Raw genomic sequence first — 24,932 nt, forward strand, 5'->3', positions numbered from 1 at the left:
CCGAGCACAGGCAGACAACATCTTTATACCAGGGTACCCTCCATAGCCCAGGGCCTAACCGAGCACAGGCAGACAACATCTTTATACCAGGGTACCCTCCATAGCCCAGGGCCTAACCGAGCACAGGCAGACAACATCTTTATACCAGGGTACCCTCCATAGCCCAGGGCCTAACCGAGCACAGGCAGACAACATCTTTATACCAGGGTACCCTCCATAGCCCAGGGCCTAACCGAGCACAGGCAGACAACATCTTTATACCAGGGTACCCTCCATAGCCCAGGGCCTAACCGAGCACAGGCAGACAACATCTTTATACCAGGGTACCCTCCATAGCCCAGGGCCTAACCGAGCACAAGCAGACAACATCCTTATACCAGGGTACCCTCCATAGCCCAGGGCCTAACCGAGCACAGGCAGACGGCATCCTTATACCAGGGTACCCTCCACACATTTAGGATGTAAACATACAGGGTAAATAAGTACTCCCAAGAATGTAAAAGCTATTTATTCTCATACCGAAATCAGCATCTGACCCCTACAATGGTACCAAACTTCACCTACCCTGCTGACCATCTTCAACAGACCACTGGTTAGTCACATTCCATGGTATAGGTAAAGTGCTTGTATTTTATTAAGTCTCATCGTTACTGACTCATATCACTTCCAAAGTGTAGGAAAAAGAAAAAAGTCTTCAAGCTCTACAATCACTCAGTAACACATCTGTTCCACACAAGTCTGTAACACACAATTCACTGGATAACAGATTCTTACTGCAACAAGATCACTGCATCCCTCACAGCCCTCTTAAGATCAACATAAATGGTCAGAAACTGTAAGCAGAGTGAACAATAAATCCATAGTGAGGAAAGTAACTTACTGCATTTGCCATTAGGGCTGGCAAGCAAAAGGTCCCGCTCATCACAGGACTTGCTGTATTGCTTCCTGAACGGTCTACAGTACTCACTGTTATCACGAAGAGAAAGGCACAAAGTGCCAAAGGAGAGTAATTCCCTCTGCAGGTCACCTAAGAGAATATTCAACTGAAGCGTATAGGAGACAGAGGTCTTAAGCGTCCCCGATGAACAGGGCTGGCACAGAAACATTACTTGTTCTCACATAGCAATATGAAAGGTCACAAACTATTTGACATAGTTGCACAAGAGTGGACAGCAGAGATCAGGATGATGTGACAGGTACATTACACACACATAACTGAACAGACATTAGCTGAAGCCCTACCGGGAGCCAGGTGCTGCGTGGGGTACGGAAGGTAGGGAAGACAGGGCTCCTGCCCTCAATGAGCTCCAGACCCCAAACTACCTGCTGAGAGCAACCTGGAGAGCCCATTTTCTATCTTCTGTGTGCCTCGATTCAGCATGCTAACAATCTCGGCAACAGACAAATAAAACCGCCTCTGTCCAGTCACACCTGCTTCTCATTCCCACTGCCTCGTGAAAGGAGACCTAAAATAAGGTATCAAGTGTAGAGTCAGAGATCTGGAGGAAACCCCACAAAGGACTGGGCTGGCAGTTCACGTGCCACCTCAATGGTGGCTATTCCTACAGGTTGCTCAGGGCTGAGGAGAGCCACAGGCTGTATTCCTGAACCCGCAAGTTACTTCAATACTTCCAGAGCCTCCCCAGCTCCTCACCCACCTTAGAACAATCTGAAACAACGGACAGTTACAAAACTCGCCACATGTCAGGCTGGCCACTCAGTGCTTCTCTTCTTGTCTCTGAAATCTCAGAGGAGATGATTCTTTTTCAGAAAGGCCTTCCCTACCCTGTCTTGAGTACCTCTGTCTCTCAGCTAACACTGACACTGGGAGCTAGCATTGTTGGAGCTGAGTAAATTAACAGATGTTGAACAAGGGAATGGCCAAATGTTTGTGCAACTAAGAGATACTCATACTCATTAACACATTCGTAACTAAAGTAATGAGGATAAAGACATGTACGCCTAAGATCTGGGTCATAAATATTGACAAAGCCAGAAAACACACATTCCTATGAGAGTTAGCTCATTGTGCCTCTTAAAATCCCACAATACAAATATTTTGGAAAAGGCTGCAATGCTCTTTAGGCATTCATAAGCAACACATACAAAAACAGTGAAGCATCACCATATATCAGCATGTGACAGAGAGAACAGCTAACACAGGAGGAACTGCTCACAGGAAGACAGGAGACACAGAACTTGAACGGAGCCATCATCTTGTCAGGTTGATCTGCTTTATTTCAAACACTAGTATTAAAACTAAACAAAACAGTTCTCTTATTTAGTTTTGATTTTACTGTTCATTAATTACCTATGATCTAACAATATTGCCTTCTAAGGTCTAATCTAAGATCTAACAATAAAAATATTCAGTATTTAACTAAACGATGGTTCAAATATACAAGCCCAGGAAACCTAATATTGTTTGTCGGGAAATAACTCCTGAATTCTAAAACACTAATGGCCAATACATTTTAAAATACAACTCGTTATAAGTTTCTTGAAATTTTACATAAAATAGTTTCAGCCAAATTTCATAGTGAATTTCTAAGAGAAAACTTCTAAGATCCAAGTCCATCATAAAGCTGCAGTTTGATCTTGGTCTACAATTCAACACTTAAAATAATGCATACTGCACAGAGTACATCTGGTACTCATTCTTCAACGTGTGACAAACGAGCCCTACATCAATTGGCTCCCATCAATCCATAGGCTTGAGCTGTCAGGTAAGATCTATCTTAACAATGAACAGAGACTGTATCTGTTCCTAAAACAAGAGCTAAAAGCACAGCAAGCCCAAGTGGTAAGAAATAAATGCCTGAGGCTTAACGAGTCTACGAGGGTGGCAAAGCAAAAGAAACTCTCGCCCTGTGCGCAGGCTGAAACCAGCCATTATTTTGCTGATGCTGTAGCTAGAAATTCCATTTGAGAATTTATGAGAAAGCTCATTCCCAGTGATGTTTTTGAAGCCAGAAAATCTCCAAGAGTAATTTTTGAGCCTGAAACTCTAGGGTCAACTATCTCTGTTTATGCTGTTTATTCACGTTGGCTCTAGATACTTCCCTTGGTATTGTGGCCTTGGAAATAGGGCAGTACAACAGGTTAAAAGGAAGCCAGAGGCCACCCTGTCTTCTTACCACCTAAGAAAGAAACGCTCACCACAAACAAGCAGAGATGACATAAACGTTAATACTTATGGTACAGAAAAAACTCGCTAAATAAAACAGTTCTCTTACTCACTTTTTATTGTTTATTAATTACCTACGGTCTAACAATATTACCTTCTGAGGTTGTTCATTGTAAATACTCAGTATTTAACTAAAACAAATTTAAAAATAAAACTTTTTTCTAAAATTACTATATCTTTATTTCCAACTTCACAGTTACTTTGAAGTTTTAAACAACAAGAACATGAGATTTTAGGCACCAAAAGAGGCTTAGGTTTTAAAACGTATGAGAAATAGTATAAAAATCTTCAATTCAAGCATTATTCAAACAATCTGAGTTTAACTGGACTTGAGTGAGTGTGGCAGACACTCCTTACACACGAATATACCCCAGAAGCACAGAATGACAAGCCACAGGACGAGCGAAACCACATTTTCCGTGTGCTTTCAACAAAGAAAGAAAGGGGGAAAAGGAAGAAAGACAGTCTGGTGGTGTTTCCTTCATCTAATCCAAACATCTCTCAAGGACATCAATGAAGAACGTCTAGAGAAAATGTTATCTTTCACGAATTTTCTCCATGAATACACTCCCAATCAATCCTTCTAGGTAAACACGAATGTTTAGTTGACACCTGAAGTAAAAATACGTTTAAGTTCTCTATGGTAAAACCTGTCATGGAATAGAGCTTGGTTTACTTCTAGCATCAAAAAACTTCGGACATATAGCAGAGCAAAAGTATTGATAAGAAAACCAAAACAAACCAACCAATAAACCCCACAAAAATCAAAATGAAATGTCTCCTGTTTTTCTTATTTATAAACATCAGATTAAACATCTCAGACAATATCCACTGCAGTAAATAAGACAGAACACTGCCCAGGCTGCTGGAGCCTGAGAAACGACTGGCAAAGAAGTTTTAGTCCCGTAAATCAGTCGTGCGTTTGGCTCACCTCATCTCAGGGAGGAAGGTTTTCTTATAGGCATTCTCAATGTCCTGCAGATAGGCAGAAGTGATCTTCATTTCATGTGGCTAAACAAAAGCAGAAAAATCAAAAGAGAACATTTAGAGTTCATTTTCTTTGACCTGTGCATATATAAAATGCAAATCACTGAGCACTATTTTCTCACCACTCACGTCGGGCACTGTGGGGACTGTCGGGTGACAGCAAAGGGCCCCAACATCAGCTAGAATCATTCTCCATCTACGAGAGTGAACACCTGAGCCTGCCCATGTGCTCCCACAGCGTGACTTTCTCCACACATTCTAAGATGTGTACTTAGGGCAAGAAAGAAGCCTGTTATCAAGCAGCACCGCCTGTCTTTCCCGTCTGCCTCATGCCTGAGCGTAGGAAAGAAAGAGCACCAAAAATTGGGGGCAGCGGCCTATCTGGCCGCCGCCTGTCCTCGACACACCCTCTTCTTGTCCCCTGACTCTCCCTGCATCTCTCCAACTTGCTCTCCACCTTCATCGCTCACCCATCTCCCCGCAACCACTCCTCCCACTTTCTACAGCTCTCACCTCCCTCATCATCTGAAATGCGCTATGCCAATTTCAGAAACTTGAAAATCCAATTACGAGTAGCAAGTTTTAAAATGTAAAACTCCTTACAGTTTCACACTATCTTCTCAGCCTGTTTCATTTTCTTCATGTCATTTTCCTCTATTTGACATATTTATTATGTATCTCCTTGTTTGCTGTAGGTCTCCCCATCAGCACACAAGCTCACGGAGAGGACCTCACCCACCCTGCTCACTGATATGTCCCCAGCACCACCAGGGTCTGGTACAGAGTGGATGCTCAATCAACATTTACAGGAGAGAGGAAGGAAGAAAGAAATGAACAAGCCTGCTGTTTCAACTTACAAAATGATGAAAACATTCTAAAACTGGATTACGGCAAGAGTAGCAACAACTTGGTAAATTTACCAAAAATCATTCCATCGTACCCTTAAAATGGGTGAATTTTATGAAGCATGAATTATACCTCACTAAAGCTGTTCAAAGTAAGAAAAACACTATCATTCAAAGAATATTTACTGAACACGTAATTAATTCCACTAATGAGACGGGGTACAGGGAAAGGATGATAAAGGCAATGTTGCACTTCACTGCTCTGTCAAAAGGGGGAAAGACTGTAATTGGGAGTTCTATTTTCCAATAAGAACTTGGTGTCTGAGCAGAGACCATCTTTGTTCACCTTTGCAGCCTCCAAGGCGCCTGGCACAGGTGCCTTGCATATAGGAGGTGCTCTGTATTAGAGGAATGAGTGAAATTAACAAAAGTATAAAAGAGGTGATATGATTCTAAATCTCTATCATTAGCTATGTTCCAAGTAGAATAAGATTAAATGTTTGCTGATTATAAAAGAAACTCTAGTGTAATACAAGCCCATAACATGCAACACAACACAACCATCTCAGAAATCTGACCTGAAGTTAATTGATAAAACATGTAGTTATTGATCACATTGACTGTTTTCTTACAATCTAGAAATGGTTTTCGGATATTCCCATCAGTTATTCCCAAAAGCTGCAATACTGAGACACAGACTGCATTGAAATAAAAATCAAAATAAGAACACAGACTTACTGATAATGTGACATCTTTTATAAAATGGGGTAATTTTAGCTGGTGACAGTATTAAAGACTTTACTTGGAAAAATTAAAAAGTTGACAGCTCTACTTTAGACCTCAGAATAATTTTTGAAATACTGTTTTCCTAGATAACAAAAGAATTACCTAGAGAATGTTAAATATATGACTTTGTTTTTCTCAATAAATGTCAGCATAATAAGCAAAGGTGTCCAGTTATTCCATTGAGAAACAAACATTTTGAACTTGCAGTTTCCTCCTTTTGCCACTTGATGGAAGGTTCCTAGAAGTCTAACTATACAACATACTTAAAAGCATATGCTTAAACAATAACAGGTCCAGAGTGGCAATAGAAAGGCATACACAGATGTCTTGTTGTTTCTACTGTTGCAACAGAGAGAAGGAAAGTTAGTCTCATGGATCTTTCAGGAGCAGCAAAAAATAACCAGAGCTTTACTGTTGCCCTTACACCATCCAGAAAGGTATTTCCTGAGCACCTACAAGAATTCCGGCAGTGAGGATGGGCACCAGAGCCAGGAACAGGCAGGAAGTCCTGCATGTTCATCACAGTATCAAAAAGGAGACCACATTCTCCTCCAGGAAAAAATAACACAGTATTAAACAAGAACTCGCCACAGGGCACAGACAGTCCTTGTTTCATCTCTGGATCCTCCATCAAGCCGCCAACAGAGCAACCCACAGCCTCAGGGTCACTTCGAAAGGCATTCTTTCCAGGCCACCTAATTAAGATCCAACGAAAACTACAGAGAGTAAATGGATGTGTGTGGAGATCACTGCTCTACTGTTGTGGAATCAGTAAGAAAACCGGGGAGAGGCACGATTTGCGTTAAATAGATGGAAGTGATGAGGGATATTAGAAATTGCTTTCAATGTGAAAGAAAACGATAGGACACAAAAACCTCATCACAGAACAGAAATGTATGTGGCAGAGGGATGGAGGGTGCTCTGACAGAGGGATGGAGGACGCTCTGACAGAGGGATGGAGGACGCTCTGCCAGAGGGATGGAGGACGCTCTGCCAGAGGGATGGAGGACGCTCTGGCAGAGGGATGGAGGACGCTCTGCCAGAGGGATGGAGGACGCTGCCAGAGGGATGGAGGACGCTCTGCCAGAGGGATGGAGGACGCTCTGCCAGAGGGATGGAGGACGCTCTGCCAGAGGGATGGAGGACGCTCTGCCAGAGGGATGGAGGACGCTCTGCCAGAGGGATGGAGGACGCTCTGCCAGAGGGATGGAGGACGCTCTGCCAGAGGGATGGAGGACGCTCTGCCAGAGGGATGGAGGACGCTCTGCCAGAGGGATGGAGGACGCTCTGCCAGAGGGATGGAGGACGCTCTGCCAGAGGGATGGAGGACGCTCTGCCAGAGGGATGGAGGACGCTCTGCCAGAGGGATGGAGGACGCTCTGCCAGAGGGATGGAGGACGCTCTGCCAGAGGGATGGAGGACGCTCTGCCAGAGGGATGGAGGACGCTCTGCCAGAGGGATGGAGGACGCTCTGCCAGAGGGATGGAGGACGCTCTGCCAGAGGGATGGAGGACGCTCTGCCAGAGGGATGGAGGACGCTCTGCCAGAGGGATGGAGGACGCTCTGCCAGAGGGATGGAGGACGCTCTGACAGAGGGATGGAGGACGCTCTGACAGAGGGATGGAGGACGCTCTGACAGAGGGATGGAGGATGCTCTGACAGAGGGATGGAGGATGCTCTGACAGAGGGATGGAGGATGCTCTGACAGAGGGATGGAGGATGCTCTGACAGAGGGATGGAGGATGCTCTGACAGAGGGATGGAGGATGCTCTGACAGAGGGATGGAGGATGCTCTGACAGAGGGATGGAGGATGCTCTGACAGAGGGATGGAGGATGCTCTGACAGAGGGATGGAGGATGCTCTGCCAGAGGGATGGAGGATGCTCTGCCAGAGGGATGGAGGATGCTCTGCCAGAGGGATGGAGGATGCTCTGCCAGAGGGATGGAGGATGCTCTGCCAGAGGGATGGAGGATGCTCTGCCAGAGGGATGGAGGATGCTCTGCCAGAGGGATGGAGGATGCTCTGCCAGAGGGATGGAGGATGCTCTGCCAGAGGGATGGAGGATGCTCTGCCAGAGGGATGGAGGATGCTCTGCCAGAGGGATGGAGGATGCTCTGCCAGAGGGATGGAGGATGCTCTGCCAGAGGGATGGAGGATGCTCTGCCAGAGGGATGGAGGATGCTCTGCCAGAGGGATGGAGGATGCTCTGCCAGAGGGATGGAGGATGCTCTGCCAGAGGGATGGAGGATGCTCTGCCAGAGGGATGGAGGATGCTCTGCCAGAGGGATGGAGGATGCTCTGACAGAGGGATGGAGGATGCTCTGACAGAGGGATGGAGGATGCTCTGACAGAGGGATGGAGGATGCTCTGCCAGGAGGCCCCCCAGTCTCCAAAGTTTAAACAGCTGAGAGGACTCGGGGCCACAGTGGGACCGCAGAACACTGCTGGGCAGCAGGTCCTCAGGCAGTGGCACCAGGCCAAGCCCTGAGGTCTCCCCTCCACCCCTGCAGATGCCCTCTCTCAGGTGGGACCAAGGTGTGTGTCACCCCGCCTAGTGAGGACTGGCGGGAATTAGCGTGCTATGAACACAGGGCTTTTAGTGCTGATCTACATGAAAAATGGAGACGCCTGGCCTTTGGTTTCAAACTGCATTACATCTCCTTTCTTCTGAATCCTCCTCTGGACCTCTGGAACAGGCACATCGATGTAGATCACCAGGTGCGGGGGCAGGTAATCGCAGGCGGTGACGTTCTTCACCTCGTTGTAGTGGTCCACACCTGGCACACAAGAGAAATGGCATCGTCACCTACCAGTCCCCACACAGGTTTCTAAAACACGCTCCCTCCTGAATAAAAGGGCAAACATACGTGCAATTCTCAGAGCCAAGCAGCAATCTACAGACCCTAGCTCAGTCACAGTTCTAAGCACTGACCACACACATGGCATGTGACTGTGCTCCCAGTGCCACGGGGCATGTGCAGACAGCAGCTGTGGTGCCCACAACCCTGCAAACAGGGCTTCTCGGCTCTACTGTATTTACAAACCAAAGATCTGAGGACCAGAGAAATTAAGGTACTTACACAAGTAAAATATCAGCATTTAAACTGTGACCTTAATCATCCTAAAAGACAGATCTTTAGCATATCTTAGCCACATTTAAGGGGTCACTTTTGCTTCTGAGGCAAAGCGTAGTTCACGCAAGATGGAGGTCACAGTTCAGTGATCTTTGAACTGAAATACATTCCATATACCTGCAGTGTACACCTGCAGGTATACAGTATACCTGCTACTATGTTTCTTCATAGTAACAATAGATACAAGAGTCTGGTCTTCTCTAGAAAACAAAAAACAGCTTTAAACACTTTATTTTTCAAATAACTCAGCTGAAAATCAAGCTACATTTATCCCGGTCCAGTAAGCATAATCAGTTGCAGAGAAGTATCTACTGAGTCTGATTTAGTGACAAAATGAAATTGAAAGCAGCTAAGGCTGAGGAATAATTTTCCTAAAGTGATCACTACACAGAATGCATAATCCAGATGGCACCCGCAGGGCCCATGCCACCCAAGGGAACCCTGCCGCTCCTCAGAACATTCTACACCGCACGTGCTCGTGCACACCCGACCTCCCGGCAGCCAGCAGCGAGTGCACGCCAGAGCATGTGGAGAGGCCATGGTGAGCAGCCATCCCCTCTGCAGCTTTTCACATGTGGAACCTTCCAGAAGTGACAGAGAGCCACGCTAGGGTCCACAGAAAGACAGTTATTTTGAGGAAATGGGGTGAGCACAGTGGCTCACGGCTGTCATCCTGGCACTTTGGGAGGCCGAGGTGGGCACAGATCGCTGGAGCCCAGGAGTTCAGGACCAGCCTGAGCAGCATGGTGAAATCCCATCTCTACCAAAACTACAAACATCAGCCAGTCTCCTAACCTAGTCTCAAAATAAATAAATAAAAATTTAAAAAGGTAAATTAAAATTAAATTTTAAAAAAAGTTCCAGTGAGTATTCCTAGTGACCTACTCTAGAGGCGATCACAGGATGGGCCTTGGCTCATGGTCAGGGACGGCATGAGCTAAAGAAAAAAACCACCCAGGAGGAGGGGTGACAAAGCGAAGGACGGAGGCTGCCAGTGGAGCACCGTTCACCTGAGCATCGAGACACAAACCCGCAGCCAGGTAGCGCACACGGGGCCTCGGGCTGCTTCCTGACTGCTGGGCCGGTAGCAGGCTGGGCGCTCCTGCTGCTGAGGTGAAACCTCTCTTCATCGAGTCTCTGCTCTCACCTTCCTTCCCGCCCTCACCCTTACTCCTGTTGATACACTCGCTTCTCAGGTGGTTCCCACCTTGCCCTATGCCACCTGTCCTTTAGCCAACATGATCTGCTTTCCCCCAGCCCAGCACTGAAACGACTCTGGCTAACGTCACCAGCCCCCACAAGGTGAAACGTGACAGTCACTTCTCAGTTCTCATCACAGTTACAACACAGCTGACACCGACAACCAACCCTCTCCACATCCCCTCTGCTTCCTCCTGTGCACCTCTGATCATTCAGCTTCAATCCGTCAGGGGGGTCTCATCTCCCTAGAAACGGTCCCCCAAGGATCTGGTCTCAGCCCTCACCCATCACTACTTGGGCTTTCCCAAGATAAGCATGCCCACGGTCAGTGCTGGACCCCCAACGCCTGCAGACTACCTCCAGCCCAGGGCAGTCCTCAGACTTCAGCAGACACTCAGCAGATGCCAACAGGTGTCTCCTGCCACCTTGCCATGGGAACCTCACACTCAGGAATCCAACCTACCCAAACATGAAGCCACCTCGGTCCACTGCCCCTGTGCGTCCTTCCCCCTTAGCGGCCCACCAGCCAGGGCAGGTCCACGCCACTCCCCACTGTGCACGCAGGAAGCCACCCACCCAGGCCTGCCCAGTGTCCCTCCTGAGCAGCAACTCCCATTGCCCAGCGCAGCCTCCCTGCTGGGCACGCCTGTCCCACCCCAATGTCCTCCCAGACAGGCTCCTTCCACTTCCGTCTCTCCTCACCAAATGCATCCTTCAGACGAAGGCCTGCAACCATTTTAAACTCACATCTAACCACCTCTGCTATGCTAAAGACCCTCCAGTGGTCCCTCACTAGTTTCAGGACAGAAGCTGGCAACCTCGCCAAGGCGCAGCTCCTTCCTTGTGCAGCCTCAGCCAGCATCATTCTCCCCCAGCACCCAGCCCTCACTACAGGACACCACCACCAGCCTGCGGCACACGCGGGCTTCTCCACCATCCCCACACCTCCCTCACTCCTGCTGCACTACAGATGACAGGCCATTCGTCAAAACAGCTGTCCCTGACACTATCCCATCTCCCAGCTGGTTACACATTTCTCCTATGTGCCCCCAGAGCAGCCAGGAGTAATGCTCAGGAGCTGCTAAGTACACTTGATTGCAATTAACCATCTCCGCTGGTTCAACAGCCCCCAACCTCAGGCCTGTGGGAGCCTTGTCTTACGTTTCTTTGTATTCACATCCCCAGCACCTAAGAGAGCCTGGCACTCCACAGGCACTGCAGAAACACCTGCTGGTGACCCGACCCGCTGCTCAGCAGACCCAGGGAGGATCAGCCCCTATCAGAAGCAAGGGCTTGCAGTGCTGTTGCGGGCGGCAGGCTCCCAGGTGGAGTACCCGCAACACCAGGACACACGGGCAGCCAGGAGCAGGCGTCTCCTCCGCAGAATCGTCACCTGGCTTGCTCTGGCCTCCTCTTTCACTCACTAAACCAATAGTACTTCCTCTGAGCTCCCAGATTCCAGCTTTCCACTGGCTCCAGCCACCTCAGTCTACAGATGAAAACGCCGTCAGTCAGACTGTCCACCGGGCCTGTTCAACACACCACCCAACAGAGTCCTAGTCACAGACACCCCAACCCCACCCTGACTCCTCAAGGTCAGCCTGCTTCAAACCACGTGGTCTTTGTTCCTTTCCATTTGCCACTTGTCAGACCTTCCCCAATATAGCAACACAAAGCTACCGTCCTGAAAAATGGAAATGTGTCAGAGGGAAGGACTGTGATGATGCCGGCAACTGGCAGGGCCAATATCCCAATTCATCAAAATCATACACTAGAAACTGGAGCGTTTATTACAATTAGAGCTACAGCCTAGGTATTGCTAGGGCAGGCTGAGAGCAGGGCAGGTTCTAACAGGAGGCTGTGCGGGCTGCAGTTTAAGCTGTGTGTGTTTGAGGGCCAGGGCTCCAATCTGCTTTCACAGGGAGACATGATAGCACAAAAGACACCTATTTTAGGAGGGAGAAAGGGTGGAAGACACCTTAGGAAGTCCCTTTTTCCAGTGGGTAATGGCATTAATTCATCAACAGACGTTCATAAACACAGTAAGTGCAAGGTGAGTCTATTACAGCCTTGCAAAGACACACCACACACCCAGAAGCCTGTCTGCAACCCTGACTCACACTGCTTTCGGACGAATCCCTGGTTGTACATCGCGTCCAGGAACACAAAGTCACTGAAGATGGAGCGCTCCAATACAACACCTTGTCCTGTTTAAAAACAGGCAAACAGAAACTGAAAATCAGACACAGAGCATAGCACTGTCAACTGATCACTGCATTTCAGAAAAAAGAACATTCATTTACAATTCCATTTCCACACCAAAATACTGAAAAGAACATATACATATTTAAAAGTGGGAAGTCATTTTTAAAAACTGAAATTGTCTTTTCAGTTTTGAGCAATATAACATTGTTTCATTCAGTCAGCTATAACGGAAAGCATCCAGTTAATACAACAAGTACTTTGTTTTTAAATAATGTATTCCATCCCTACCGTGTCCACCCCCATCCTACTCCTGCCCCCATCATACCAGTCAGGTCTACCAATGCTGGGCTACTTCTCAACCTCACCTCCGTCCACTCCCAGCCTCACTGGCTGTGTTATTACTATCACAGCAGCCCCGTCAGACACTGGCGCAGCTCAGAGCACTAGTCCCCAGGTTCCCAGCCAGCCTCCCTGTGGTCAACCCTGCTGTGTCTGGCCAGAGGCTTCCCCTCATCTTCCTACCCAGCCTCTCCCTGTGGCCTCCTTCCTCAGAGCACCCACCACTCACTTGGGACAAGACATTCTTGTTTCCACATCGAGTCTTCATCCCCCTACTAAAACGCAGGCTTCCCTCCCTGTGGCACCCTTAGCTCCCAGAATGGGTCTGGCACACAGCAGTCATGCACTAAATATTTAATGAATACATTAACCCAGCGCCAATGTGCCCCAACAACACTGAGATGGGAGCAAGCTGTACCTTTTTTTTCTGAACGGGAAATAGGTTACTACAGCACACAAAAAAGCAAGGTTTCATTTAACAAGTAAAATGTTTCTTTTTCATTTTAAGAAATGAATAGTCAGAAGACAGGGTTGAAGAATGCTTCAAAAAGAACGTGGAGTACGCCTGGATGTCAGTATAAGTCCATGCTACGACATCTGCTCCTGGATTGGCTCCTGGTAAAGCACCTCAAAACAGAAACAGCAGACCACATTGTTTTCTTAGGAGTAACACTAACTAAGATCAGGGCTTACGTTCATATAAGAAGAAAAAGAATCACTAATAAAATGTTGAAAAAGCAAGACAGTAACTCCGCCACTGCACCACTGTGTAGATACGTGTCATGGACACACACTGCATCCGTGGAGACCTGAAGGAGCACAGGCAGCGGCTCCTGAGCACAGCTCTGAGAAGGAGCCCTGTCAGCCGGCCTCGCTTGGTGAAAACCACAGTCTTGTTCTCACAGCTCAGACCCCACGAAGCCAACCCTAGTGGGAGCTGAGCTTGTGTGTGAGAAGCTCATGAGAGGCACTGCTAATCGATAAGCGTGGCAAGCACTGCAATATAAAACAGACACACAGGCCCCAAGAACCCACCCAGCTCCCTCTGTCTGCACACAGATGTGCCCTTTGCTGCCACCTGTGAATTCAGGACCACCGTGGCATGGTAGCTCCGACCACAACTCGGCAGTGCATCTGCGGTCCAACTCTCAGGATGCCTAGCATGCACTGCTGTTTCCCAGGATGATTACAGTCGCCCCTGGCTGGACCCTAACCTCGTTCTGCACACAAGTAGTCCATGTTCCTGCCCTTTCATCCACATTCCCTTCCTCTCCTAACTATACTTTCTGATCCCTGTCTCCATCTCCCCAGCTCCCCAGTACACAGCTCCACTTTCTGATCCCCGTCTCCGTCTCCCAGGCTCCCCAGTACACAGCTCCTGCCTATTTCCTTCCTATTTGAACATCTTCAAGGGAAGCATCCTCCCCTCCTGCACTGGCCTATGGGACTCTGTGTGTTCTCCCTCCCCCCGTCATCTTATCAAGGTTAACGTCTACCTTGTGGCTTTATGGTGAATTCCAGCCTATCTCTGGGCCCTCCAGAACAACCCTATTTTGTTGGCATCCACATCTCTGTCTGTATGGCACATGCACAATCTTCATAAGTGTGACCCATTTCCTCCTGGACACTTCTGTGCTCTCTTTTCCCCTTTGTTTTGACACATTTCATATATAAACGAATAGGTAAGTACAGAAGCTTAAAGCAGTGCCTTGAGAATTCTATACAATCCATAAATCTCACTCCAGTATCCACAGTGAAATAGCATTAAATTAATTCTGAAGCAAAAATAACACAATCTCAAGAAATTCATGATCTTGTTGGAAAGACAGAGCTTACCTCATCAAACACCCTTAAAGGAAAGCTCGACTCAGTGGCAACTGAACGTGGCTGAAGTCTAGAATAGCATTCAAGTACAGAACAAGTCTAACTGCCCAGAAATACTGCACCTGTGGTCAGCAAGTGCTCCAAGGCATCCGAGTACTGCAGGAGGCGACTGCTGTACAACCAGGACTGCAGGCGGTAACTGTGGCCATCATTGCTTCTCGGATCATCATAAAATTTCTCCAAACTAAGATTGCCACTATACTCTATGGCAAGGGGCTTCCCATCTCCTGTGGTACTGTCTGCATAATGAATCCCTGCTTCGGGAAAGTGCTTGAAGCCTGAAAAGAGAAACAATCGATGCAGTCTCATGTACATCACTCACTTCCCGCAGGGAGCAGTGTGGCCTAGCCAACACACACAGCCCACCCGAATATCACCACCAGAGATGGCGCCAAAGACCTAGAGAAAGTCACCTTCATGCCTGGGTTTCATCATATATGAAGGGAACACACAACATATACGAGCAAGCATGTGAGCAAAGGAGCTTGCACCGTGCCCTTATCCAGGTTCATCCTGAAAGGACTGCTCCCTGTAACCACAGGAGCCCCCTCTAGCAGGCAGCTGCTGTCATGCAGGTGCTACAGAAAGGTACAAGGGACACACAGCTGCACCAGGAGTCGGGAAGGGGCTCTAACCTTAGCTGTGGGACCCAGCTATGTGGCATCCGCTCACTTAGGAGTATACCCATCTGTGAGTGAGTACCATCCTCAGCTCTGTTTCAGAGGCTGTCGCAAAGTTCAAACACAACAGTTTACGTGGAAGTGCCCTGCTTACACTGTCCACATAAAATTCCAATTCAAACTGACAACCAGCATGGATTTTTACAAATTTTCCAAACACAAAAGATTAAAACAGCTTTTCTTGTTTTGTTTTATAAAACAGCTTTTCAATAAACAAAAAATGTGAAATACCCACCTTAGGTCCAATTATTAAATATTTAATATTATTTAATATTAATATTGAAGAAACACCAGTGAAATAAGCAACCAGATATCTGAAAAAGGTATCATTCTGTATAACATAAAATCATACCTAGTTTCTCTGCTACTTCTTTTGCAAGTCTGCCTTTTCCGGTGCATATATTGCCATCTACAGTTATCACCCTGCTGTGCTCTGTCAATCTTTTGCTTATTTTATCCCCAAATAGGAAATGCCACATTCCATAGCGCAGCTTGCACTGCACACTGCTATGAATTCCTCTCTGAAAAACACAAAATCACACAGCAGCACGTTGTGACCACTCTGGTTCCTGTAGGCATTAGCAATTGTTAGGTAAAAATACTGAGAAACTTCTTGGTGATAAAATGCCAACATCTACATCTTTACTGCCTATTAATTTGTTTAATTAGCTGTCTATCCCCCGCCACTATGTAGATGCAAGTTTCGTTAAGGGCAGATATATTGTCTGTTTGTTCACTGCTAAATCCTCAGGCCCTGGAACAGTGTCTGAAATTTTTATTAAATATGTTTACTATGTTCAATAAAAATTGGAGGGAGGGTGGGAAGGGTGGATGGATGAATGGGTGGATGGATGGACAGACGGACGGACAAAAGGAAGAAAGACAGGGATGGAGGGGAGCTTGGGAGTGAAGGGAAGGGAATAAAAAACATTTCTCTAATCCAAGCTTCTGTTCCCAGCTCCTGACCTAGTTACCCCACTGCCTATTAAACAGCTCCACCTAGATGTCCTGAAGGCACCTGAAGGTAACAGCGCTAAGGTGAAAAGCCCCCAAATCTGCTTTCCCTCACAGCAGGGAATATCCACTACCTAACAAGCAAAAGAGAGCAAATTTGAGTGACACCTTTCTCCTTCCTTCAACTGCAGAATTACGCACAAAATCCTAACTCTTCAAACTCTCTGGACACTGCATCACCTCCCTATGCTATGTGCTGACTCTGTAGACATCCTCACACCTCTCATCTATAAGGCAAAGGCCTGCTTCAACTCCTGTCTCCAGCATCCCAATTTATTCTCCACGCTAAAGCCAAAACAGTCCTTCCAAAAAAAGAAAAGAAACATAACCACAAGTAAAACAAACTGCAAAAGTTCAACACGTATGATGGGATAATAGCCTTACTATATACAGAGCTTGTACAGCACGATAAGCAAAACAAAGAATAAAAACACATAGCTTATTTTAAAATTATAAAATACAGCTAAAAACCACATGAAAAAGTGGTCAATCTTGCTACAAAAAAAACAAAGACTATCAACAAGAGACATTAGTTTGTCATGTATCAAAATGAGAACTAATTTTAAAAATGATGACAGAGGTAGGACAAGACAATGAGCACCCTCTTAAACTGCTAATGGCAATGAAACCTAGAGGACACTGGGTCTACAGAATCAGGGATCCATTCAAAGGCTATATACATAAGACTAACCTATCAGGATGCTCAATGAAGAATGATATGGAACACCAAAAATGCAAATAGAAACCCTTACATGTCTGACAACGGAGGAATAGTTAAAAAAATTTAAGGCATATCCATATTATGGAATACTAAGTACTCAAGAAAATATAAAAATATTAAAATGCTTCTTTGCGAAATTTAAATAAAACAGGAGCATATAAAATATCAAGATATTTTTCTATCTTGATTTATTTGATAACTGAAGAGGAAGGAAGAAACAAGTTACAAAACAATGACGAGCAGACAACCCAATTCAAAAATGGGCAAAAGATGTGAACACCTCTCGCAAATGAAATTAACTCAGATAGCAAACTAGCATATGAAAAGAAGCTGAACACTGTATGTCATGAGGCATTCCAAAGTTAAAACAAGATACCACTACGCATCTATCAGAATGGATAGCAATCCAAAGTAACCGACAGCCCCGCATGCTGGCGAGCATGCAGAGCAGCAAGGAGAGCCTTCACTGCTGGTGGGAGTCCAATGGCACAGTCACTCAGGAAGATGGCTTGGCACCTGCTTAGAAAACTAGTCTTACTACATGATCCGGTAATCACTCTTCCAGGTATTACCCAACTGATATAAAAATGTATTTCCAGAAACAATCTGCACATGCATGATTACAGCAGCTTTATTCGTAATTGCCAAAAACTTGAAGCAACCAAGATGCCCTTCAATTGCTGAATGGATTAACTGAAGTACATCCATGCAATGAGATATTATTCGGTGATTAAAAGAAATGAGTTATCAAGCCACGAAGACATAAGTGAATCTTACACAGATACTTCTAAGTATTCAAGGCGTCTGAAAAGGCAACATATTGTATAATTCTAATTATATGACATTCCACAAAAGGCAACTATGGAAATGGTAATGATATCTGTGGTTGTCAAGGGTTCGAGGAAAAGAAGGGTTTAATGGGTAAAGCAGAGGCGAATTTTTTAAGGCAGGGAAGCTACTCTGTAGGAACCTATAACGGTGGAGACATGCCATCATACACTTGTCAGAACCCATAGAACCTTATAGCACAAAGAAAAAATCCATAGAACCTTATAGCACAAAGAATGCATGCAATGTATGCACATTTTTGAAAACTCATTAGGTAGAAGGATCCCAGGATGTAAAGCAGAACATGACAAAGCAATCCAACTGTGTTACAAATGTATGAAACAATTTCACTGAAGGCGGGGGCAAAGTGCTAAGAAACGAGTAGTCAGTAAGAGTAAAGGCTGAAGGAAGAGAACACAAGCACTGGACTCCGTTTCTGCTCAACATGGCATCACCCCAGCACCTAGCAGGGCCCGACCTTTAAATGGCTCTTGACAGGGCTGCTACGTGAATTATCGAATGACAAGCGCGCGTGCCCCCGGCCTGCCACCTTCACACTGGCCTCCCGCTTCGGGGCGGCTCCCCTCCGCGCTCCAGCGTTTTGCTTAAAGCTGAGATAAAATGGCCTGGAGAAGCTCGTGGCCCCCCTGAGGTCTGTCCACGACCAAAGACCAAACAATTCCGGAGGCAGGAGGGGTCCCCCAAACCCACCCCGAGAGCGACCCTGGGAGCCGCCGCCAGAGGCCGGGTGAGATGTGGAACTGCCCCCCTCCCCCACCCCGCCGACCTCCCCTCGCTCACCACGCGCTGGACGCCCGCCGCCAGGACCCGGGCGGACGCGGACCTCGGGGCCAGTTTCAGGAGCCGGAAGGCCATGGCTACCCGGTCAGCTCAGGCTCAAGGACCCAAGAGGACGCGGCCGGCGCGCTGCCGTGACGTCACGGCCGGGGTGCCCGCGGCGCCTGTCGGGAACTTTCTAGCGGCGCGTGGGGGCGGTGCCGCGCCGAGGCCCTCGGGGGCTTCCGCGGAGATCGCCAGCGCGCTGCCGGGGTCTTGCGGGTTGGGCTGCGGGCTGAGAGGTGGGGGTTGGAGGTGAGGGTGGGGGCAGCAGGCTCGCTGCCCTGCCCCTGCCTAGGTTCTGAGTTGCTGCAGTGTCGGGAGAGCTGAGGCAGCCCGGGCGTGGAGCGACCTCTGCGTCTCGTCCCAGGGTCCTGTGCTCCCCGAGTCCCAGAATCCCGCAGGCGCGGGGTGGACGTCAAAGCGATCTCCTGGAGAAGGTTCCTAGCTCTCAGAACGTTCTAGCTGGGGAGGGAAAGGTGGAGAGGGGGGCGAGGAGCGCAGGGAGGGGTGGAACCTCTGCCGCTGGGCGCCAGTCCGGGACAGGGATCTGGCAAGGACGGCCTGGGTCGCCTCTGGAGGTGAAGGCTAAGTGGTCTCATCCAGGAGACCCGCTGTGAACACATGGAATAGAGTAGAAAACAAACGGAAAAGCACACGCTCCAAGTCCATTTCTTAAACCTGTGCTCCCGTCAGGACCTGGGTTCTGGGCTCCAGGTAGGAACCTTGCGTGTGAGGTTTCCTTCCAAGTACGCCTGCTGTTTGGAAGGGTTTTTATAATCTTTTGTGTTCCTCGGGCTTTTTGTTCTTAACCCCTTAAATATTCTTTAACTTTGTTTTTTCAGAAATGATCATGCGATTGTAAAACAGTGGGAATGCGGCTGTGTAAACTAAGGCCGGTTCTATGGATGTTTCCGTAATTGAAGAATTGCTTTTTGTCAGAAATCCGGATTCCCCGTCCCCAACGCAGGAGGTTTTCAGATCCTGCAGGGACCCTGAAATCCATTTAACAAGCCTCCAACTAATTTTGATGCAAATCGTCCACATGAGAGAAATACAGTTCTAAGACTACATTTTCCGTGAGCAGGGACCACGTCCACATCCTTCACTGTGTCCAGCCCCATGCAAAGCTCCCGACACACCACATATGCCACGAAGAAAGTGATATGAACACACACACAACTGGAGGGTGTAGCCAGATAGCCCTGAATCCTCCAGCCCCACTGAGTCACAGCTTATAATATTCAAATAGAAGGACTCAAGGCCTCCCTCCACCTCTCCCTATCTCTAGAAAGCCCAGCATCTTTTTCGGTGTTTCTGAGAATTCTGGGAAATGAATGGGGGATGGGGGGGAGCGTTTTCAGATTTTCTCATCTCGGTCATTATCCGTCCTAGCCACATCTCGCCTCCGGTGGTCCAGTTGTCTTTCCCAGCTTTACCCCAGGTGAAGACACGCCTTTATCTTATTTTCTAAGGCAAGATTCTAGTGTTTCACCTTTTACTGATGGTGTAAGAAAACGAGAGAGATCACCATAGGAAACAATATAAAATTAAATAATTACCGGACATCACTGTCCTAAAGCTTCTTTTGAACATTTGGTATTATGTATTACCTACCATTATGTTTTGGAAATTGGCTCCCCGTGCCAGGCACTTCTCCCACTGCCTTCTCCCTGGACATGCTCATCGGGAGCTGCATTCCAGGGCCTCAGGAAAATCCATGGAGGCGGGGCTTCTGGTTGATGGTGCCTGGCTCACCTGGTGGTGGTGGAGGGCTCCTCAATCCAGAGGAACAAGGAGCCCCGCTGGGCAGCAAATCCTACACCCAGCAAAACCATTCTTTGGTGGGTGGGGGGATGAGAGAAACGAAGGCATTCTCAGGTGATGAAAAATCTAAGAGACTTTGTTTCCAGTGAACTCTTCCCCCCTTTAAAGTTTGGCTAAAGGAAGCTTTCAAACAGAAAATAACACAAGAACGCTGGGGCCTTCGGAAGGAAGGAAGAACAACAGAAATAGGTAAAATAGAAAAATATAGTAAACGATCCCTCACTGAGTTTTTAAAATTATATTTGGTGGTTAAAACAAAAATCGTAACATCGTCGATGTAGTGCTTACTGCACATACAGGAAATCAGACCATCACTATATAAAAAATGGGGAGGGTGAAAGCACCTACGTGAAAGAATTCTGTGATACTCCCCTTGAAGCAGTAAAACATCCACGCAAATAGGTTGTGAGAAGTTACATCTGCATGCTGTGATACCTAGAGCAACCACTACAAAAACTATACCTAATGATGTTTCCCAAGGCATTATCAGTAAATCAAGATTGAATTCTAAAAAAAATGTACTGTATCCATTGAAAGGTTAAAAAAAAAAAAAGGCAAAGGAGACAAGACAAAAAACAGCAGACATGAGCCCTAATCTGTTAATTATTTGTTAAGCTGAACAGTCCTGTACCCATTAAAGAAGCTGAATCTGTGATTTTAACACACAACCCACTTCCCACCTCCCGCCAGAGAAGATTCCCGGTTCCAGATAATCTCACTGGAGAATTTTAGCAAATGTTTAAACAACTTGATACAATCTTCTTCAGAAAACAGAAGAGGGAATGCTTTTCCACTTGTTTTATGATACCAAAACCATACAAAGACAGGATGAAAATAACTTCAAACCCCAATAGACTACTATCTCTCATGAACATAGACACAAAAATCGTTAACAAAATGTTAGCAAATTGAATCCAACACTATATGAAATGAATAATACACCACAACCCAAGGTGATTTATTCAAAAGATGCAAGGCTAATCTGGTATTTGAAAATCAACCAATGTAATACACCTTATCAGCAGGTGAAAGAAAAAATCTATGACCAGATTGCCTGATGCAGTTTTTTGCGTCACTTGACGAAACTAAATACTCATTTATGGTAAAAACAAAAACTGCTCTCAGCAAATAAAACTGCTCTCAGCAAATAAGGACAAAACTAAATACTCATTTGTGGTAAAAACAAAAACTGCTCTCAGCAAACTGCTTCAACTTGATAAGCACATGCACGAAAACTCTGCATCATTGTACTTAATCATGAAAGACTGAGTCCTTGCCTTCTAAGTAGGAAACAAGGCAAGGATTTCTGCTCTGCCCATTCTTATTCAACAGAGCACTGGAAGTTCTGGTAATAGGCTATGCAATAAGGCAAAAAATAAAATTCATACAGATCAGAAAGGAAGAAATAAAACTCTATTTTTAGTTGACATGACTGTTCACATAGAAAACCCAAAGGAATCTACAAACAATTCCTAGAACTAATGAGTGAGCGCAGCAAGTTTGCAGGCTGAAACGTCAACTTATGAAAATCAACTGCATCCTATATACTAACAACAAACAGATGGAAACTGAAATAAAAGATGGAATACCATTTACAGTTGCTTCAAAGAAAATATAATATTTAGGTCTAAATCCAGCAACACATACACAGAATCTGCATACTAAAAAATACAAAACACTGATTAAAACAATGAAGGAATTACTGGGTATATACCCAAAGGATTATAAATCATGCTGCTATAAGACCACATGGCAACGTATGTTTATTGCGGCCACTATTCACATAGCAAGACTTGGAATCCACCAAAAAAAAAAAAAACCCCAAATGTCCATCCATTGACAGGGGACTGGATTAAGAAAATGTGGCACATTACACATGGGAATACTATGCAGCCATTAAAAAAGGATGAGTTTGCCTGTCCTTTGTAGGGGACATGGATGCAGGCTGGAAAACCATCATTCTCAGCAAACTTCGCAAGAACAGAAAACCAAAACACCGCATGTTCTCGCTCATAGGTGGGAAATGAACAATGAGATCACTTGGACTCGGGAAGGGGAACATCACACACTGGGGGCCATATCATGGGGAGGGGGGAGGGGGGAGGGATTGGCCATTGGGAGTATACCTGATGTAAAATGACGAGTTGATGTGCTGATGAGTTGATGGGTGCAACACACCAAAATCGGCACAAGTATACATATGTAACAAACCTGCACGTTATGCACATTTACCCTAGAACTTAAAGTATAATAATAATAATTTTTAAAAAGTGGAAAAAAAAAATGAAGAAGACCTCAGTAATTGGAGGGGCTTACTATGTTCATGGATTGAAAGACTCAACAGAGTCATGAAGTCAGTTCTTCCCAAATTGATTTTTAGGTTTAATAGAATTTCTAGCAAAATCTCAGCAAGGTTTTCTTGTCGACATAGACAGGCTTACTATAAAATTTGCATAAAAATGTAAAGGCCCTACAATAGTCACAAGAATTTTGAAACACAGTAATAAAGTGGGAGGAGTCACTCTTCCAGTGTTAAGATTTACTACGTAATCATATCAATCAAGACTGTGTAGCGTGGACGGAGGGTGTGATATTGATAGATACAGAGATCAATTTAACAGAACAGAGGATCCAGAAATAAGCCAGCACAAATATTCTCAACTGACACAGTAGCGCACCACATAACGACATTTGGTGAATGATGAACCGAACAGCATATAAGATGGTGGTCCCATAAGATTATGATACTACATTTTTACTTACCTTTTCTATATTTAGATACATAAATTGTGGCCAAGCGCAGTGGCTCATGCCTGCTGGGAGAGGCGGGACAGAGTTTCTCCCAGCATAATGTATTATGTATACATAATACATAATACAGTATATGCATTATCCCAGTATATGTATTATCCAGTATAAATGTATTATGCTTTATGTACTATGCAGTATAAATGTATTGTGAATTATGAATATCGGACAGTAATGAGAATGCATGAATTATTGTTACATGCAAAAACATCAAGGATTCGCTCAGGCAGCACAGTGAATGAAAGAAGCTGAACGTAACAGGGTGCATACTTTATGCATAAACCCCTCAAAAACACCAATGCTAGCATCTGGTTTTGGAAGTCAGGATAGTGCTTCTCGTGGGGGAGGGATAATGACTGGGAGAGGGTATGAAGGCAGCTTCTAGTTCTTGATCTGGGAGCTGGTTCCATGAGCATGGTCCTTTTGTGAAAACATGCAGACGAAGGCTTATTACTTATGCACAGTTCTGTAGGTTTGTTAAATTTCACTTAAAAATTAATTTAAAGAGCACAAAGTGCCGTATACAATGTTGTTTCATCACTACAGATTTTTACCCTAGGACATTTAGTTGTCTTAGTATGAAGTTTGACCCAAGCCCAAGGCCTTTTGCAATTCGTCCTTAAATTCCTTGTTCCTCAGGCAGTAGATCAACGGGTTAATTATTGGCGTGACGACAGTGTACACGGCAGAGATGAGCTTGTTGGAGCTCTGGGAATCAATGGCTTGGGGCCGGACATACGTGAAAATCATAGCCATGTAGAAGATGGTGACCACGGTGAGGTGAGAGGCGCAGGTGGAGAAGGCTTTCCAGCGGCTGGTGGCCGAGGGGATGCGCAGGACAGCCAGGGTGATGTGCCCATATGACAGCACGGTGGCCAGGAGCGGAAACACCAGGATGATGAAGGCCAGGATGAAATCCACCAGCTCTGCAGTGGAGAAGTCCGTGCAGGCCAGCTTGAGAATGGGGGAAATGTCACAAAAGAAGTGGTTCAAGGCGTTGGAGCCACAGAACGTGACGCTGGAGATAAAATAGACCTTGATTATGGAGATGGTGAAGCCGCTCACAAAGGAGAAGCCCACCAGCTGGAGGCACAGCCCCGGGGTCACAAGGACGTAGTAGCGCAGCGGGTGGCAGATGGCCACGTAGCGGTCGTAGGCCATGGAGGCCAGAAGCACACACTCGGTGCACACCAGGGAGCTGAAGAATTAGAGCTGCGTCATGCACCCGACAAAAGAGATGCGTTTCCGCTGGAGGAGGAAGCCCTCCAGCATCTTGGGGGTGATGTCAGACACGTACCAGATCTCCAGGAAAGACATGGAGCTCAGAAAGTAGTACATGGGCCTGTGGAGGGAGGCGCTGCTCCACACAGTCAGGATGATGGCCAGGTTCTCCACCAGGACAAAGAGGTAAGTGAGCAGGAAGAGGAGGAAGAGCAGGTACTGCAGCCCCGGGGCCGTGGGGAAGCCCACCAGGATGAAGGTGCTGACCTTGGTGACATCCTCCCCCCTCATGCCTCTGTGCTTGGGAGCTGTGGGCCTGCAAAACATCAAAGAGCGAGAGGAAAGGGCTGCAGGGCAGCTGGGGCAGAGAGAGAGTGGAGCTGGACTTCGATGGGGAGTTTGGGTGCAAAGAGAGGCCACACGGTTCC

At 46.4% G+C, this 24,932-nt stretch overlaps 2 protein-coding genes across 3 annotated transcripts in view; both read right to left on the minus strand.

Annotated features, from left to right (window-relative positions):
- The window catches only part of NDUFA10 (NADH:ubiquinone oxidoreductase subunit A10), a 67,145-nt gene extending 48,134 nt beyond the window's left edge, over window positions 1-19,011 (minus strand). The window contains exons 1-6 of one of the 2 annotated variants that reach the window (XM_017875580.1): window positions 18,613-19,008; window positions 15,601-15,769; window positions 14,631-14,846; window positions 12,261-12,347; window positions 8,462-8,583; window positions 4,119-4,198 (exon numbers count right to left, since the gene is read on the minus strand). In XM_017875580.1, the coding sequence (XP_017731069.1) occupies window positions 4,119-4,198; window positions 8,462-8,583; window positions 12,261-12,347; window positions 14,631-14,846; window positions 15,601-15,769; window positions 18,613-18,687 (749 nt within the window). In that variant the 5' untranslated portion in view covers window positions 18,688-19,008. Of the gene's footprint in view, window positions 1-4,118; window positions 4,199-8,461; window positions 8,584-12,260; window positions 12,348-14,630; window positions 14,847-15,600; window positions 15,770-18,612 lie in introns of both variants that reach the window. The other variant, XM_017875579.1, reaches the window with a different exon arrangement.
- A 4,845-nt stretch (window positions 19,012-23,856) lies between these two features.
- Window positions 23,857-24,795, minus strand: LOC108531933 (olfactory receptor 6B2-like). Its single transcript, XM_017875581.1, is given in 1 exon segment — window positions 23,857-24,795. A coding segment is annotated over 1 exon segment (939 nt).
- Between the last annotated feature and the right edge of the window lie 137 nt (window positions 24,796-24,932).

The sequence above is a fragment of the Rhinopithecus bieti genome, unplaced genomic scaffold (genome assembly GCF_001698545.2).
Source record: "Rhinopithecus bieti isolate Rb0 unplaced genomic scaffold, ASM169854v2 scaffold_7884, whole genome shotgun sequence".
In the NCBI taxonomy this organism is placed as follows: Eukaryota; Metazoa; Chordata; class Mammalia; order Primates; family Cercopithecidae; genus Rhinopithecus; species Rhinopithecus bieti.